Here is a 16,995-nt window from a genome sequence, read left to right on the forward strand (position 1 = left end):
TTCCTGTCGTTAGCATATTTCCAGCGGCGCAAATCTGTCTTCAACATTGGGGGGGAGGGGACGGGTAAGACCTTTCCCATAATCATTTTTTAAGCGATGTTGAAAATTTGTATGAAGTTGAAACACAATGCTGTGGATGATCAGAGGAGCAGAGTTATCTTCAACGTTGAGAAGCGGGCAGATTTGAGGCTTATTCTGAGAGGGGGTGGGGCAATTATTTCATTTCACTTTCCTTTGTGACAAGTCGGACACAAATCATCACATTTCTCCCCCAAAAAAACACACTTAAAATCGGATTATTTGGGGAACAGTCCCCCCAGTTCCAAAATTGGGGAACATGGCTTTCTCATCCCCTCCAGCATTTGCGCCAGTGCATATTTCAACTGTAGTGCAGCATCGTAAGGCAACTGCGCAACTATTTGAATTGAATTAAGAGGAAGAACATTCTGGTCTAGAAAGCCAAAACTAATAGTATTGGAAGACACGTGGCAACGCATGAACTGAAAGCCGTCTGAATAGTCTGTAACGATAGCCGATTTTCCTGCAGTTTCTTTAGTGGGCGAATATGAGTACGTTGATAGGAAAGTTAAAGGGAGCAAACTACGATTCCATAATCTCTAGAGAGATCAACACAATAGCTTAGTAATAAAGCTGTCTCTAGTGTCAAGAGTCTCTTGTTCCATCCCAGATCTTTTGAGCTTGTAGTGACCAACAGCGTGTGTCCATGAAGTATTCTTGGTGTTCTTCCGTTTCCTTCCGTTATTGTCATTGCACGGTCTTCAGTTTTGTTCATTTGCATTCATTAATGTTTCTTTATCTTCTACATGGCTTGCCTTTGGCGCAGGAGATTCGACTTTAATCTGCCGCGAGTATGTATTGGCATCACATGTCTTTGCCGGGAATCTTACCCGAGTTTTTACGCCGAGGATGCTAACGTTAATCATGAGGGAGTTTCCATCTCATCTCTTTTACTATTAAGTAAATGCCCCTTCAAAAATAAGTAATTTACGCCTTTGCTATACACGGATATCCATTCATACACGTCAGTTAATATTCTGGAAGTATACCTCACTCTTATTTCACATAATATTATGATAGATTTAATTAACCTAGACATAATTAAGAAAACTTTCGCGAAAATATGTCCATGTGTGAAGCACATAAATATATTAAAGTAAAGCATAGGTAATTGTCAACTTATCATATAAAATTGAGCACGAGACTAACGAGAAAGAATTTTTCTGACGAGTTACAAATCGAGAAACAATTTTTTTGCAGTTGGAACATACATTTTCGGAGAGCAAGACATCACTTTCTTGACCCATTTTCGAGACAAGACAAGCTCACTCTCCTCTCGGAGGCAGTCCTAAAGATAGTCTGAACTCTTGTCTCGTAGGTACCCCTAGAAACAAACCTCAATTCTTGTCTCGTAGGCAACCTTAGAGGCAGGCTCAATTTTTGTTTCGTAGGCAACTCTAGAACATCCTCAACTCTTGTCTCGTAGGCAATCTTAGAGACAGGCTCAATTTTTGTTTCGTAGGCAACTCTAGAACATCCTCAACTCTTGTCTCGTAGGCAATCTTAGAGACAGGCTCAATTTTTGTTTCGTAGGCAACTCTAGAACATCCTCAACTCTTGTCTCGTAGGCAATCTTAGAGACAGGCTCAATTTTTGTTTCATAGGCAACTCTAGAACATCCTCAACTCTTGTCTCGTATGCAATCTTAGAGGCAGGCTCAATTTTTGTTTCGTAGTCAACCCTAAATATAACCTCAACTCTTGTCTCGTATGCAATCTTAGAGGCAGTCTCAATTCTTGTTTCGTAGGCAACCTTAGAGGCAGGTTCAATTCTTGCCTCGTAGGCAACGCTAGAACAGCCTCAACTCTTGTCTCATAGGCACCCTTAGAAACAAACATCAACTTTTGTCTCATAGGCACCCTTAGAAACAGCCTCGACTCTTGTCTCGTAGGCAACTTTAGAGGTAAGCACAACTCTTATCTCGTAGGCAGCCCTAGAAACAAAAGGACTTGGCTTTCTCTAACACTCTAAGAAATCAGAGTGACGTCCATGGAAAAATATTTGAGAAATGAACCCCTAATTAGCTAGTTCTTGTAGATGTATTCCTAATTGTAATTGTCAACCTACTCTTGACTTAAATTACTTGTTCATATTCCCTTTTTTAACTACATGGCAAAGAACTGACCACTCTACCCCAGATCTGTTGGTTTAATGACCTCACAAAAGTTATGCTGGGTAAACGGGCTAGAAACGTCTTCGGGTAGGACACTCAGATAAAGCAAGATAAAGCTCTAATTGAACAATAAATCGGAACTGTTGTGTCAGTAGAATTCAGGTTTATATATATATATATATTTATAATGGGTTGGGTTTCCACTCTTTGGATCACATGTGGTCAAATTTACTTTGAAAGTAGATTATTTTATTCATGCACTTAGTACACTTTTCTTACCGATCTGTTATTGCAGATTATACTGTTAATTAGTGATTTAGTGACAGCGACATGGCACTAAAGTTAACAGTATTTATTTGAATATTCTCTTTGTTCTGTTACATGTAGTTGTTCATAAATGGAGCACTTAAATATCAGTAAAATAATCGGGAATTAAAAAGAGAACAGGTCTTGTCTAGTATTGATTGAGAGTCTAGTAGAAGCATGAGTAATCTATTTCATAATGTGGAGAAACATCGTTTGTCGTAATTCTTTTTTCTTTTTTTCTCTCTCTCTGGTAGGTCTTAGCCACACGTTACCATGTCTACAAATAGCAGAAGCTACTTCTTTCGTAACCTATCAACATATTTTGAAATACTTGTGCTTTGCGTGGTTGGCCGTCTCACGAGCTATTTTATCCAATTCAGTTAAGTGATTACATCAGCACTTTAGCTCTCCTAATTCCTCAAATCATTGGTTGACAGAGAGGGGCCACACGGTAGTTCAGTAGTGCAAGGAGTCCCTGGTACAGTCCGCAGCAAAAAAAACTGCAACATGAACATGTAAGTTTATTGTGAAACTACGCCTAACAACCCAGGGAATCAACATAACGCCTAAGTGGCACGAATCACGACAGAAGAAACCTCGGCGTCCTCCTCTGCACACTTATTTTGGAGCAAAAGACTTCGTCGTTTGACAATAAACTTACATGCTCATGTTGCAGGTTTTTTGTTGCGGACTGTACAATTCCAGGTCTTGCTGGATAACATGATGTTCGTGGTTTTCCTCGGAATCGTCTCGTTTCCTCCCATATTCTTACCTCACTAATTTTTTGGCGACTATACACTTTCATCAATTATCATCTCCAGAGTATGAAGGGCGAAGTAATGATAAAACCCAATTCAATTCAAGTACTAGTTCAAAAATTCATTTTAAACGCAGTGACGGATCTACAGTAGCATGAGGCCAAGGGGCCCTGGGACCCAGTTTTTTGAGTGACAAAACTAATTTAAGGTATTATTTATAATTTTGGAAAGTTTATAGTAAACTCATGATATATTTGTCATATTCTGGGTTCTAGCTGCCGCTAGTTTTTACCCTCTCGATCCGCCATAAGCGTTTCCATATTTTTCCTATTTTCCGAATGTAAAATGGGAAATTAAAACATTCTAAATAGATATTTTTTTTGTCGTATTCCCTATAATTCAAATAATTCAAGTCAGTAGTCTATTTGTTCGTGTAATACTGAATTAACTCCTTAATTAGCGTATGCCACACTTGGTTGTACAGATTGCAGTGGGGACTGCAGCAGAATACATGTTGAGTGCAGAGATGGAGTGAGTCAGTGGGACAACATTTGTGAGTGAGTCGTTGGTCAACAGGACGTGACTCACTTCGACCCATCACGCACCGTGACCCACTCTGACCCACCGACTCACTTTGCTCAGTACATTGTAGACAGCATCTTCTGAACACTAGTGAAGTTGTTTACGTTTTACTTTGAAGACCTCCATTTTTCCTTCCTTTTTCATTTATTTACTTACTAGAGATGAATATATCTAATTGAAAAAAGAGCTTCAGGCACTTTTGGATATTGATATTTGTAATTGTAATGATAGCAATAGGACTTACCACTTGGCTTTCGAGACAGTCGAATTTTATACTCCCCCCCCCCTTTACGTAGACCTACTTTACCATGATTTGAGATTTTCAAATTTCATCCTATTTTCCACTGAAAAGTATCTGTAATTCAACAAGGAAATAATTATATATGATAATCAAGTTGAAATCCATCGTAATATGGCCCGTGACAAACATTTTACCATTGTACGATATATCATAAAGGTCGGATCCACCGGTATTGTAACAGAGCGTTGCTTGAGTGATTGACCGTAGAAATTCAAACTCCGATTAGTGATAATTTCACAACCTTGTTTTATTACAAGTGTAAACTCTTTAGTCTGTGGAGAGGAGGGGTAGATCATGGGTCAGAGTTGATGACGATGGGTTTTGGTGGCTCAGAGTGGATCATTGGGTGGTGAATCAGTGTGGCTCATCGTGTGCCGTGAGTCATAGTGGGTCAGAAGGTCATGGGTCAAGTTTTCATTGACCCACACCATCTCTGGTTGAGTGAAGCAGAAACACATTGTAACAACTATGTGTGTTGACTAAGTTAAAAAAAAAAGTTACAAACCAAAGTAGAAAAAGAAGAAAAAAAGCTCGTTAACTTTTGTAGTTTGTAACATTTCCATGTCATTGGATCCAGGTGCTTTTCTTTGTTTTTCTCATTGAGATATCAGTGAACAAAAATAGCGTTTTTGTATAACATACACGTCATACGTAATTGATGCATAATGTATGCGTTACTCACTCTCTCTGTGTCCATCCATCAAAACGCATTGATTCAAAGGATCGAGGGCGGTTTGTTTGTAGATTATGAATCTAAACATTTTCTCGTTTTCACGTTCCGTTGAAGAAAAGGAGAATAAGGAAAACACGAGTCTTATGTACACAAGACGAGAGCGCGTCTGTTCTCAGAGACCTTTCTTGACGTGTGTAAGTAAATGAGAAAATAAACATTAAGGAAGGGATGAGTAACCTGTGTTCATATGCCTTATCGGAAAGTAAATAAGCAGGAAAAGGCCAAATGAAAGATATCATGTTTGAATAACAGAGGGAGAAGGTACACTTGAGTTTACACACGGATACAACATGATTATTTTGTGGATACGTATTAAGATAGCAGATTTGTCTCAAATGACACAGTTATCTAGATAAAACCAATAAAAAAGTTATCTTCACAGTGTGCTTCAAGATTGTACACTTTACTTTTGTAAAGGCGTATTAAATTAAGGCTTTCGCTCAAGACAAGCCATGAATTGTTTTATGTGGCTTGAGCATCGCTGGAAAGTAAAATTAAATCTTGTGAATTATATATAGCAGCTATGATCAGGAGCATTATTTCAGTCTTTGCTTAGAGGGGAGGGGGGCAATATTCTCTACTGATATACGAGGAGAAGTCAAATAGTAAAGGGACTTTGGCAATTTCTCGCACTAGGGTTTGGTAACACTGCTAGTATCCAGCGTTGAATTAGTGTCGTCTGCAACACTTCTATGCAACGTGTCACATATTCCTGCGTTAGTTGTTGGAGTGTAGCAGACTGTTACACATGGCAGCTCCATTGCTGGTCTGCATCAAGGAGGAAATGAGGACAGTGAAGCGCAGTATGGTTACAGAGGGAAGAATTTCTTTATGTGACTTGGAAAGATTAGGCAGACCATCGACGTGAACGACGAGGACAATTTGAAAGTCGTTGAGGGTATGGTGATGGAAAACAGACGAATCATAGTGGACGAAATCGCCAATACTTGCATGCGACGAATAATTTCCGCAGCTTGAACGCCTTTCACAAACAAAAGGCGAATCACTGCCCTCATTTCCTCCTTGGTGCAGATTGACAATGGAGCTGCCATGTTTAACGGTCTGCTACTCTCTCCAACGACTATCGCGGGAATAAGAGTGACACGTTGCATAGAAGTGTTGCAGACAACACTAATTCAGCGCTGGATACTAGCAGTGTTACCAAACCCTAGTCCGAGAAATTGCTAGACCCTTTACTTTCTGACTTGCTCTCGTACATATATTTATTTTTCCTTTTACGTCTTAGGCATTTGAAGTTTCAGTGTTTCACGTTTTTCATTACTATATTACTATATTGTTGATTAAATGTATCTCAAACTCAAAGGAGAGAGCAATTGCCCTACGGTACCCTCCTTAAACTGCACTCCTGGCCTACGATAGAGTAAAGGAGACGGGTGATAAATGAAAGTGAGTATTAATATGGAATAACTTACGAAACAAAGAAAGAAGAAAGAAATGGAAGAATCTAGACAAAGAAAAAAAAGACGAACACAATGTTTGTCTACTATAGGGTGTCATTTCCAAGGTATGAATCACGTACACTTCGCCCTACAGATGAGCGAGTGATGCGTCAGTAAACGTTCATCTTTTCCTAAGCCACGTTCGAGTTGAGAACAAAATCAACTTGAAATCCGATTTGGTTGAGGTTCACATGCGAGATTATTTGCTAAATACGATCCACAATAGATGTATTCTTTCTTAAAAAGCAAGAATGTACAAGCAATGTCTTAGAATCACGTAGTTTATGTAATTCAATATTGAAACCGGAAGTAGTAGTGCATTTCTGTCACTTCCGGTTTTAGTAGAGAGCTAAGGATAGAGATGAAATGTATTCTTGGAGTGGTTCATCAATTGCAGGAAATTGCTTTTCGCTATCTATCACCGTTTTTACTTTATAGCTCTCAACGTTAAAATTGGAAATTTATCTCGAATATCGCCTCCATTAACAAACTCGATTTGCTCTTCTACATCCTGGTCAAAATTGATCATCCATCAAGAGGTTCGTGATAATATTTATTTGTCTCCTGAACGAACTGACACACAGACAGACAGACAGGGTAATAGTAAACTAAACCTCCTGTAAGCAGTTGCCCGCTATCTTTTGCTGTTTTTTCTCCAATATCTGTCAACAGTCAGACTTTATATAAGATATCCTATACTTCTGCATAGCATATTTTGAAAGATTGTTTTTAGAAAGCGTTTTATAATCTTATTCCAATGAGTAATTGCTCTTCCTACTACCGTGCAAAAAATACTCAACTAGCGCATACGGTGTATTTATTCTCTGATTCATGTTTCCCCTTCTGACCGGAGAGAGGTCATACATGACATTGTAAGCTAAAATATCAGCATACATTTAAATAATTTAGATTCATGTAACAAGGCGGAATTAGCCGAGGGGAGATGAGATATACAATGTTTTGTAGTGAAGTATGTAAATTGTGCCAACGGACTCTGTACCAGTAGCTGGAAGTTCTTTTGCCCGTTATCCTATTTTGTGATGACCTATTCCCCTTTAGCATTTCACATACGCCCTTCAGTAATTCCTTCTTGTGGCTGGCTGACATACGCTTCTTTGAGCACCAACTTCTTTCAAGATATCTCGGCGGAACAGTTACGATGGTGAACTTGTGAAGAGTGGCGTTGAAGCCACGCCTAAACTTGTTCTTGACAAGTTTTCTCTCTCTTCTTCGTTCGCGAATGTCAACCTCTTCAACATATCATTAGGGTCATCTCGTCGGCGAAGGAATATATTATTATTATTATTATTATTATTATTATTATTATTATTATTATTATTATTATTCCTATATGAGTACTGAATGATAGCACAAGGACACGATCAACATTAGTTGTATTAAATCCAAACTTGGAAATATTGTGAAAAATGAGAAACCTAATACAAAAGAAACGAATTTTGGAGCAGTCTATAAGGTAATACTCTATTTCAAAGTGGGATTTTTATAATGACAATTTTAATAAAACGTGTAACCTAAAGAGAAGGGGGGAGGAGAAAGCACGAATCTCATGAGTCCGTCAAGATAGGAAGAAGAAACTCGATATTTATATAGAAAATTATGAGTATGTGTGTATTCGCATAGAGGGAAGTGCAGAGATAGATCTTCATCACATCTAATCCTGTACGAAGCCCTTTCTAGATTTTCATGTCAGTGGTAGTAGAATTTAAAGGGGTGAAAACGCATGTGTGTAAACGGATGAGTTTATCACGGTTTCTAAGAACGCCTTGCGTGTATGTAACCCACAATACATCATAGTTGTGCTTGGTTACATAACAGCAGAGGATAAATTCCGGGAAATGCCGTAAAAAAAACCTTTTTCCCCTGTTTCAATCGGTGTTTTCAATTAAGAACCTACAACAACGGATATTTATAACTAGTTACCTATAAATGTGTTCGTGTCTATTTTTTGGGGGGACGGACTTCCGTTTTAGGGGCAGAAGGAACTAGGGCATTTTATACGTTGTGAAAGAGACATTATCTGATATTTGTGTTTACATCACAGCATAACGGCTGAACAATTTGAAATTCATTTTGGAATTTCATCTTGTTGAATGCAGTGAGTTACCAAAAATATACGTTTTGAAATTGAGGGAAAGTTTAATTTTACTTTAAGAGAAAGTAATTTATTAGTTCATATTTTTAAAGGATACCTACAATTAGTGGTTTCCGAAACAGTTGGTGGTTCTTGTTGTCGTGCAAGGCTAAGTTACTCAACTTAGGTTATCCTTTGTATAGTTTCGGTTGCCTAATCGTCTCATTTATTCCTGGAGGTTGATTATACGTTTTGTTAATTGAATTTTTTGATTTTCCTAAAACTTCTTAAGTTTACAGGTAATACTACTAAAGATAACCACGAGATGAGATTCTGGTCTATTTGGTCTCGAGAAGATGTCTCGTCTCGAAAAATTGATATGTTTCTATCGGAAAACCTGTCTCTTCTATTCTTGAAGGCAACATACTGGGAACTAGAAGCTCTTGCCTCTGGTGTGTGACGTCCTTGGTTCGATCCCGGCCAAGGAAGTTTGTGGTGGACAACATCGTGTCCATGAATTTTCTCGGAATTTTCCTCCCACATCCCACTAATTCTTCCATCATCATTCGCTTGACTTAATCGTCCATCTTCCTTACTGTAGAACAGTGTTCTCAACCTTTCTTGACTCACGGTACACTTTACTGAAGTCTAGGATATCACGACACAGTTGTTTGATATTATTATTATTATTATTATTATTATTATTATTATTATTACTATTATTATTATTATTATTAATAATAATAATAATAATAATAATAATAATAATAATATCTATTATAATAGTGAAACCAATCAGTCTTTATATGACTCTATGTACCACTGAGCACCATTGCTGCCACTACAGGTGTTGACTGGTACAGTCTGTCTCGATTTTAACTAATTATTATTAAATTCTTCATGATTTTTAAATTCTAAAATTTAGCGACACACCCTAGGGAACTGCGTGATACACCAGTGTGTCGCGACACATCGGTTGAGAATCACTGACCTAAATGGCATAATCATGAAACATTAAGCTGAAAAATTTCATTTCAGTTTTCATTTCGAAGGCAACGTATCTCGAAGAAAGAAACAGACAAGCACTAGGACCTGATTTTTTGTTTTGATATATATATATATATATATATATATATATATATATATATATATATATATATATATATATATATATATATATATATATACGTTTTCAGTTTGAGAAACACTTTTCCACGAGCTTCAAAATTTGAATAATGTATTCTGTTTAAAGAGCTTAATGAAGGTTACATTGTACAAAATAAAAAAAAAAAAAAGTGAACTGTCATTTGAGGAATGTTGTACGCATGCTTGCGTGGTAGTGAAACTTATTTTATTTAGAGAACCTCCTCTTTTTATTTCCTGCTATTTCGGCTCAATATGTTTGAAAGAGAAACTATGAGAGAATAACGTAAAAGGAGCTTCCTCCTCGAATTTTAAACGCATCTATAAATACCTGCCCACGCCTGCGAAATTGAAATACTGCTAATTTTATAGTAATTATGTGATATCTCCAAATAGATAAAAGATAATTGAAATGTGGAACAAGAGGTCCCTAGACCATATTATTTCACATGAGATACCGTTATCACGACTCACTTATCTGCTTTCGATTTCCAGCCATTTAGAAAATCGGCATTTATTTTCGCGTTTATAAACGACTGCAAGCGAAAAGCTACTAGGTGACTCGTGATAACGGTACCTCATGAAAAATAATATTGTCTAGGGCGCTCTTGTTGCAAATTTCGATTATCTTTTATCTATTTGAAGATATTACATAATTACTTTAAAATTAGCGGCATTTTAATTTCGCTGTGATGAGGCATCTTAAGCTCCTAAAACATCGACCACTTTAAATAAATTGTAAGTGAGAATCTGTGGAACGAACTTTAAACAACCTTTAGACATGTCTAATACTTTCATTATTTTTTTAAAAACATCACTATGGTAGAACTATAAACCATTCGTTGAAAGTAAATTTCGCACAGCGTTCACAGGTTGCCTTTTCTCTTTCCCATAAAATTACTAGTTTCCTTTCATTCTTCAAAGTTTTTGTCATCATTTTCTCCCTTGGATACAGTAATTATTTTCTGTGTTATATTTTTATATATCTGCATATGTCTTTCACGTGTTATAATAAAAAAAAAAGATTGCCACAAAGAAAAGCAATTGGCCACTTTATTCGTGCTTTATTGACTTAGTGGGCTGTCTGACTACGTTTAGAGTAAGTGGGCTAGAACTTGGCTTCCTGCAGAACACTCAGACAAATCAGTAAAATATATTCTACTTGTTATAGTATCAAAAAGGCAGATCCGTGACAGAAGTTATTTTTCTTAATTATTTATGTAGCTACGAGACAAGACCAGTGATCCTCTGTAACCTAAAATTCGGAGTCCGTGCATATAAACATTTTTTTTTTTTTTTGTATTAATCTGATCTTTGAGTGAGGAAATGTTTGTATGTGGAGCAAGGAGGGAGAAACTGCAGGGCGAATGAACTTGGAAAGATTACATATTAGGTACGCGTTTACATTTAAAACGATGGTGTGAACAGAGGCGGAGAAATGTTGGAGCATTGAAGGGAAATACACGTCTCTCGTTAAATATATATTCATATACACAAGAGTGTATATACTGTTCTTACAAATATACAGCGCAGGGAGGAAGGGGGGCAAACGTCGTGAAAGCTCTTAAAACCGGCGTTCATTGCTCTACTTTCCTGTTGATAGGCCAGGGGAATTGGCGGGGGGAGAGGGAGGTTGACAAACGGAACGGACATGTTGAGCGAACTTTCTCTTTAGCTGCTTGCATGCAATGTACTTACTTGTCGATATCCGTGGAGGGTGATAGAGAACCGCGCAAAATCATCTTTTCCTTTCTGATACAACACTCCAGGGCATGTGCCCAATAGATTGGCAAACACAGTATCACGATCAGTAACATTATGTGCATATATATCTTGTCAAACATTTTTCGTTTTTAATTTGCTCTGGATTTCTATTCAAATTGTAGGCTGAATTCAATATACAATTTTTAAATTCAATGGCAAATTACCAAATTCAGCCCGTCTTTCCTCAGCAGAAATACGTCTCACTGTACCGTACCTTGTAACACTTCTTCCCAAAAGCATAATTCCATATCCGAGCACACCTCATTGTGGGTCCACAAGCCTTTGAAGTAGCAAGCTTGCAATAGGTTTTGTCATTTCGATTAAAGCAAAGCGCCTGAAATGTCCATCAACCCGCAATACGTAGCTCTTCTACTGGTTGCCTTTCACAAGGGTATCAAGCTTAACGTTCTAGTGCCAATATTAAACTAATAGGGTCAAAATTATGCCTAAAATGTGTAATAGAAAATTATTATTATTATTATTTTTATTAAAATCTCCTTTAGTATTCGTATCATTGTTGGAAACGTTTTCTTACCTGTTGATGACATTTGCAGGAGTCATCCGCGCCCTTACAGCTGTTTATTTAAGCTACTGTATTATGAAACCTCACCGCTTCTCCTCTCCCCCGAAAGCAGCGGCTTTCGACTTGCTGAACTATTAATAGAAAAAAAACATCAAAGGATTTGTAAAAATAACGTATCATAGATCTTATAAGTGTTTGGAAGTCTGAAACCATTTGTATTATTAATTTATTCTAACGCTGTTCAACCATAAGACACAACTAGTGCTGTTTTTCGAATAAATTTTTATAGGGGCCGCGATGGCTCAGTGGTAGAGCGTTCACCCCTGGTGCTTGGGGTCCCGGGTTCGATCCCAGCCCTGTCAAGTGAACCTTGTAGTGGACAAACACCATGTGCGTGGGTTTTCTCGGGGTTCTTCCGTTTCCTCACACTTTCTTCATTCCACCATTTCACTCATTTCTCATCATCACCGTCTCCTTTAGTCTAACCGGCATAAGCGTGGGACGTAAGACTGAAAGATTTCATTCCATTTCGAATAAATTTAATGATGTTATTCGAATATCCGAATATTCTAAAAATGTATTTTGTTCGAAGGTCCAATAATGAATTAATTGATTTTTAACAGCCCTAGGCACAATCAAATAAACCCATTATTAAACTGTATTAAGCCTTTTAAATTATGACTTTTTTTTAAAAGGTTAATTATAGACTTTTAGTCAAGCCGCTACAGCATCATCTCTATTTATTCTAGGATCATTATTCGTACCTCATTCTCTTCAGAATGGAACAGCCTTTCAAACACTAGCATTCACATTTCCCTATCATGTCCGTGAGGTGGGAAATTTTGAGAGAAATCGGTCTTTTTTTTTCAGAATTTTATTTTTCAAATTTTGAGCCCCACTAGACCAGCCTTGTGTTAGCGCAGAGATCTCAAAATTAGCTGAAAAATACTAACGAATGTACTAAATGTGTGTACAAAATTTCAAGCTTTTATATTGAATAGTAAGAGGGGAAGTATTTACCTTTGAATCCTACAATGCCCCAGATTACCACAAAAGACCCGGATCTCAGGTAAAAAAAAAAAAAAAAAAAAAAAAAAATCCTGAGACATCCCTATTTATCCTAGGGTCATGTTTTGTACCTAATTCTCTTCAGAATAAAACAGTTTTTCAAACAGAACCCTTAACATGTCTCTATCGTGTATTTCAGGCCGGAAAATCCCAAAAATGAGATTTTTGTTTTAAAAAATCCCTCTTTTTTTAACTTTTTGCCCCTCTAGACGCCCTCTGTGCTAACGCAGAGATCTAAAAAAAATATCTGAAAAATACTAATTGGTGCACTGAATATTTGTGTAAAATTTCAGTCTTCTAGATGCAAAACTAACCCCGCCAAAAAAAAAAAAAATAAAATAAAATTAGGCCTAACCAAGAAATACTTTTTTTCAGGATCTCAGGTGATAATTTCCGGAAATATCCTATTTGTCCTAGGAACATGCTCCGTACCTCATTCTCTTCAGAATAGAACAGCGTTTCAAACGGTACCATTCACATGTTTCCATCATGTATCTCAGGCGGGAAGATCCCGAAAAATGGCTTTTTGGTTATAAATATCCCTCTTTTTAACCTTTTTTAACCCTCTGGACGCCCCCTGTGTTAACACAGAGATCTAAAAAATGCTAACCGGTGCACTGGACATTTGTGCAAAATTTCAGTCTTCTAGATGCTAAAGTAAGCCCGCCAAAAAATAATAAAAATAAGCGTAACAAAAAATATTTTTTAAAGTTATGACGTCATCAACCTATACGACTCGACGCAGAAAGGCATGAAACCATACGTAACGTGTTCTACAATGCTTCTAGACTTTAAAAGAAAAGAAAGAAAAAAAAGCAAAAAGCTGTATTGGTACTTTTAAAATCGAGTAATGAAGACACTTACTTTCGTACCTAAAAATAGTACTATAACTCCAAGAGTTAATAATTGATTTTTTTTTTTAATTCAGTTCGGTAACTTGGATTATTTTCTTACCAATCTAATTCAATATGAAAAATAAATAAATAAATAATGAAAGAGCACGTCTTGAATTAATTTGTGACAACGGGAAAAAAAAGTTAGCTGTGTATAGAAACAGCGCTGAGTAAGTAATTGTTCTCTTCCATTATCACTGAGATCATAACAATAAACCAGTTTCCCCCCAGCAGAAACAGTTTAAACTGGATTTTTCTTATCAAGCATCCACATAAAGATTTCCCCTTCCCCCTCCCCTCCCATTTTGTTCATGGCTTACTGCATGTATAGTTACTTAAACAATAAGACATTCTCCTTCGGTATGTGAATGAGCTACACTGTACGTAAACATCAAAGAGCATTCACCTCAAATTTGCCAGATGCAGTTGCATAGATGTGTATTGTGTAGCTAAGTTATTAGGTTATTGAATCATCTCTTATTTCTTCCCCCTTTTCCTTTCTGCCATGGACATTTTTATTAACAGATGCGTTAATAAATGTGAATATTTCCTATTTCGATATGAGTCTGTTCTTACCAAAAAAAAAAAAAATAAGAAAACAAAAACGAATCGATTTTTTTGATCTCACCACCAGATAACGCTTATGTTCACCCTTTCTTCAGGACAAGTTGTGCGTGGAAGACGTGGTAAGAATGGAAGACTACTACAGCGCTATCTCGTGGCAGATTAGGGATTTAAATTTCCTCACGAGTTACCGAAACACTACTCGTAACAGTCTGATGCAACTTTTTTTTATTTTACTTGTGATTAAACATTTTTGACCTGTTGCTTCAACTGCAAATTGGACTTTTTAAAATCCTGCTCAAGGTAGGCTATATTCTGTCTTCGTTATAGTTTCTGGTAAGCACCGTATTTGATTTACTGACTTCCCGATGGATCCAAAGTGATTAAATTTTCCTTTTGACCGTTTTGTTTTGGTACAGACGGGAAAAATTGGTACAGTATGGGTAAATAAATTAGAATATCTGAACAAGCAGCGACAAATTTGCCAGTCAGAAACATTACATTTCGTGAACAATTTTGGCGTAGCAATTTTTCATCCTCTTGTCTTAACCAATTGAGATTATAATAAGTATTGTTACCTTGACGTCATAACAGAATTCCCGTTGTGAATTCAACTTCGGACCTCATTGTTGTGCAACGGATAGATGTTTAAAGAAATCGAATACAGGTGTGATAAACCTAGTTCTCTTCATTGATCAAATGATCGCCATTTTGGTCCTTACAAATATCGATATGTGTGTATCCTTTGTTTCACTTACTTAATATACTGTATATGAAGAAGGATTAACATTTTTTTCTATTTAGATGTAAATGTTGACTATTTATATTGCTTTGTGCTATAGATGTATGATGTCCTAGATAGAATACGTGCGAAATACAGTGCACTTTGGAAGCAGTCGATAGTCTCATAAAGGCCCGTTTATGTATGTATTGGATCGCTTAGGATCAAAATGGAATACAGTTCTAAACAAGATGGCGGGCAAGATTAGCAAATTTATCTTCACATTTCAGAACAAAGAATTTATTGTTGTATTTCTGTTTTTCCTATGTTGATAATCGAATCATTTACTGTTTTTATAAATAATTCATATTCCAAGCTTTTTAAAAATGCCATCTTAGAGAAACTAGTTTTAAATAGTACATCGAAGTTATTACAGAAACCAGAATGTAATAAAGTAGTAGGACTATCTTAAAGAAACTAGTTTTAAATAGTACATCGAAGTTATGACAGAAACCAGAATGTAATAAAGTAGTAGGACTATCTTAAAGAAACTAGTTTTAAATAGTACATCGAAGTTATTACAGAAACCAGAATGTAATAAAGTAGTAGGACTATCTTAAAGAAATTAGTTTTAAATAGTTCATCGAAGTTATTACAGAAACCAGAATGTAATAAAGTAGTAGGACTATCTTAAAGAAACTAGTTTTAAATAGTACATCGAAGCTATTACAGAAACCAGAATGTAAAAAAGTAGTAGGACTATGGGTTACATTGTTTAATTGTATTATTTCTACATAATTATTTTAGTTAGAGGTATATCGTTTGCATAAATAAATCTATCTGTGTGTCGTAAATGGATGTTAAAAATCTTATACCTCCATATTGTTGAACTGCACCAACATGAGAATACAATGAAACTGTTGTAGAGCTTCTACTGTCCCAAAGATAAATCAGATCCTGTATTTTCACAGCAATAGTCCACATTTCCAAAATTTCTATAGAATTGAGATCAGTTGACGTTTTGCCCATTCTACAAATCTTCCAATCCGTTCCTGCAAAAAAAAAAAAAAAAAAAAAAGTAATATTGGCATTTGTTTTAAAGTACTGTAATTGATTTTACATTGAGAAACTACAGAGTCTCCCGATAACAATTGCTCTCTCTCTCTCTCTCCTTACTTTCTTATGTATTTGAAGTACTGTAGAAGAGCGTATCGAATGTGTGCAACCTTAAAACTACATACAACTCATCATCGTACGCTTTCAGTTATTAATTTTGTTGTAATTTCTGATACAATATATAATGGGAAATGTGATGGTGTCTAAATTGCCTAAATCTTAGATATGTATCCATTAAATCGTAGAGATGTATTAGAGTAATATCTATGTCGTAAAATGTAACGCAAATCATTGTCAAAAAATAATGTAGTGTGTAGTTGTAATTTTCATAGAGTAATTATACCCTACTTATTTTTATTTCTAGGTCTGCGATGGCGGAGATAGCCAGTTGCAGGTGTTCGCACACCTATCAGACTACAACATCTATACGACGCTGAACGCTAAAAATCAGTTCCGGGCCCCAACGGAATTCGGGGTCTGCTTACGCCCTACTACACCCGACAACGAGGAGGCTCGAGGGCTGCGGTGCCTCGCCTGCGAGTCGGAGAGGGCGCGTCTGTGCTGGTTGACAGCCATGAGGCTGGCCAAGGTACGTATATTTTTAACATACATATTTGCGTATAGTTGATTATTGCAGGTACAAATTCTGATTTAGATCCGTCAGTTTGTGTGGCCATTTGTTAAAAAAGTAATTCAGTTCATACATCAGCTGTAATTTAGGCGTTTCTGGGCAACCAAAAGCTTACACAGTAAAAAATGGTTGTGTTAATTCAACTCAAT

At 36.6% G+C, this 16,995-nt stretch overlaps 1 protein-coding gene across 2 annotated transcripts in view; it reads left to right on the top strand.

Annotated features, from left to right (window-relative positions):
• Positions 1-16,995, top strand: part of LOC145669006 (growth factor receptor-bound protein 10-like) — a 460,419-nt gene that overhangs the window by 424,347 nt on the left and 19,077 nt on the right. For both annotated transcript variants that reach the window (XM_081737330.1, XM_081737331.1), the window contains exon 8: positions 16,580-16,804. In XM_081737330.1, the coding sequence (XP_081593456.1) occupies positions 16,580-16,804 (225 nt within the window). The remainder of the gene's footprint in view (positions 1-16,579; positions 16,805-16,995) is intronic.

Source organism: Thermobia domestica, chromosome 13 (assembly GCF_964235325.1).
Source record: "Thermobia domestica chromosome 13, izTheDome1.hap1.1, whole genome shotgun sequence".
NCBI lineage: Eukaryota > Metazoa > Arthropoda > Insecta > Zygentoma > Lepismatidae > Thermobia > Thermobia domestica.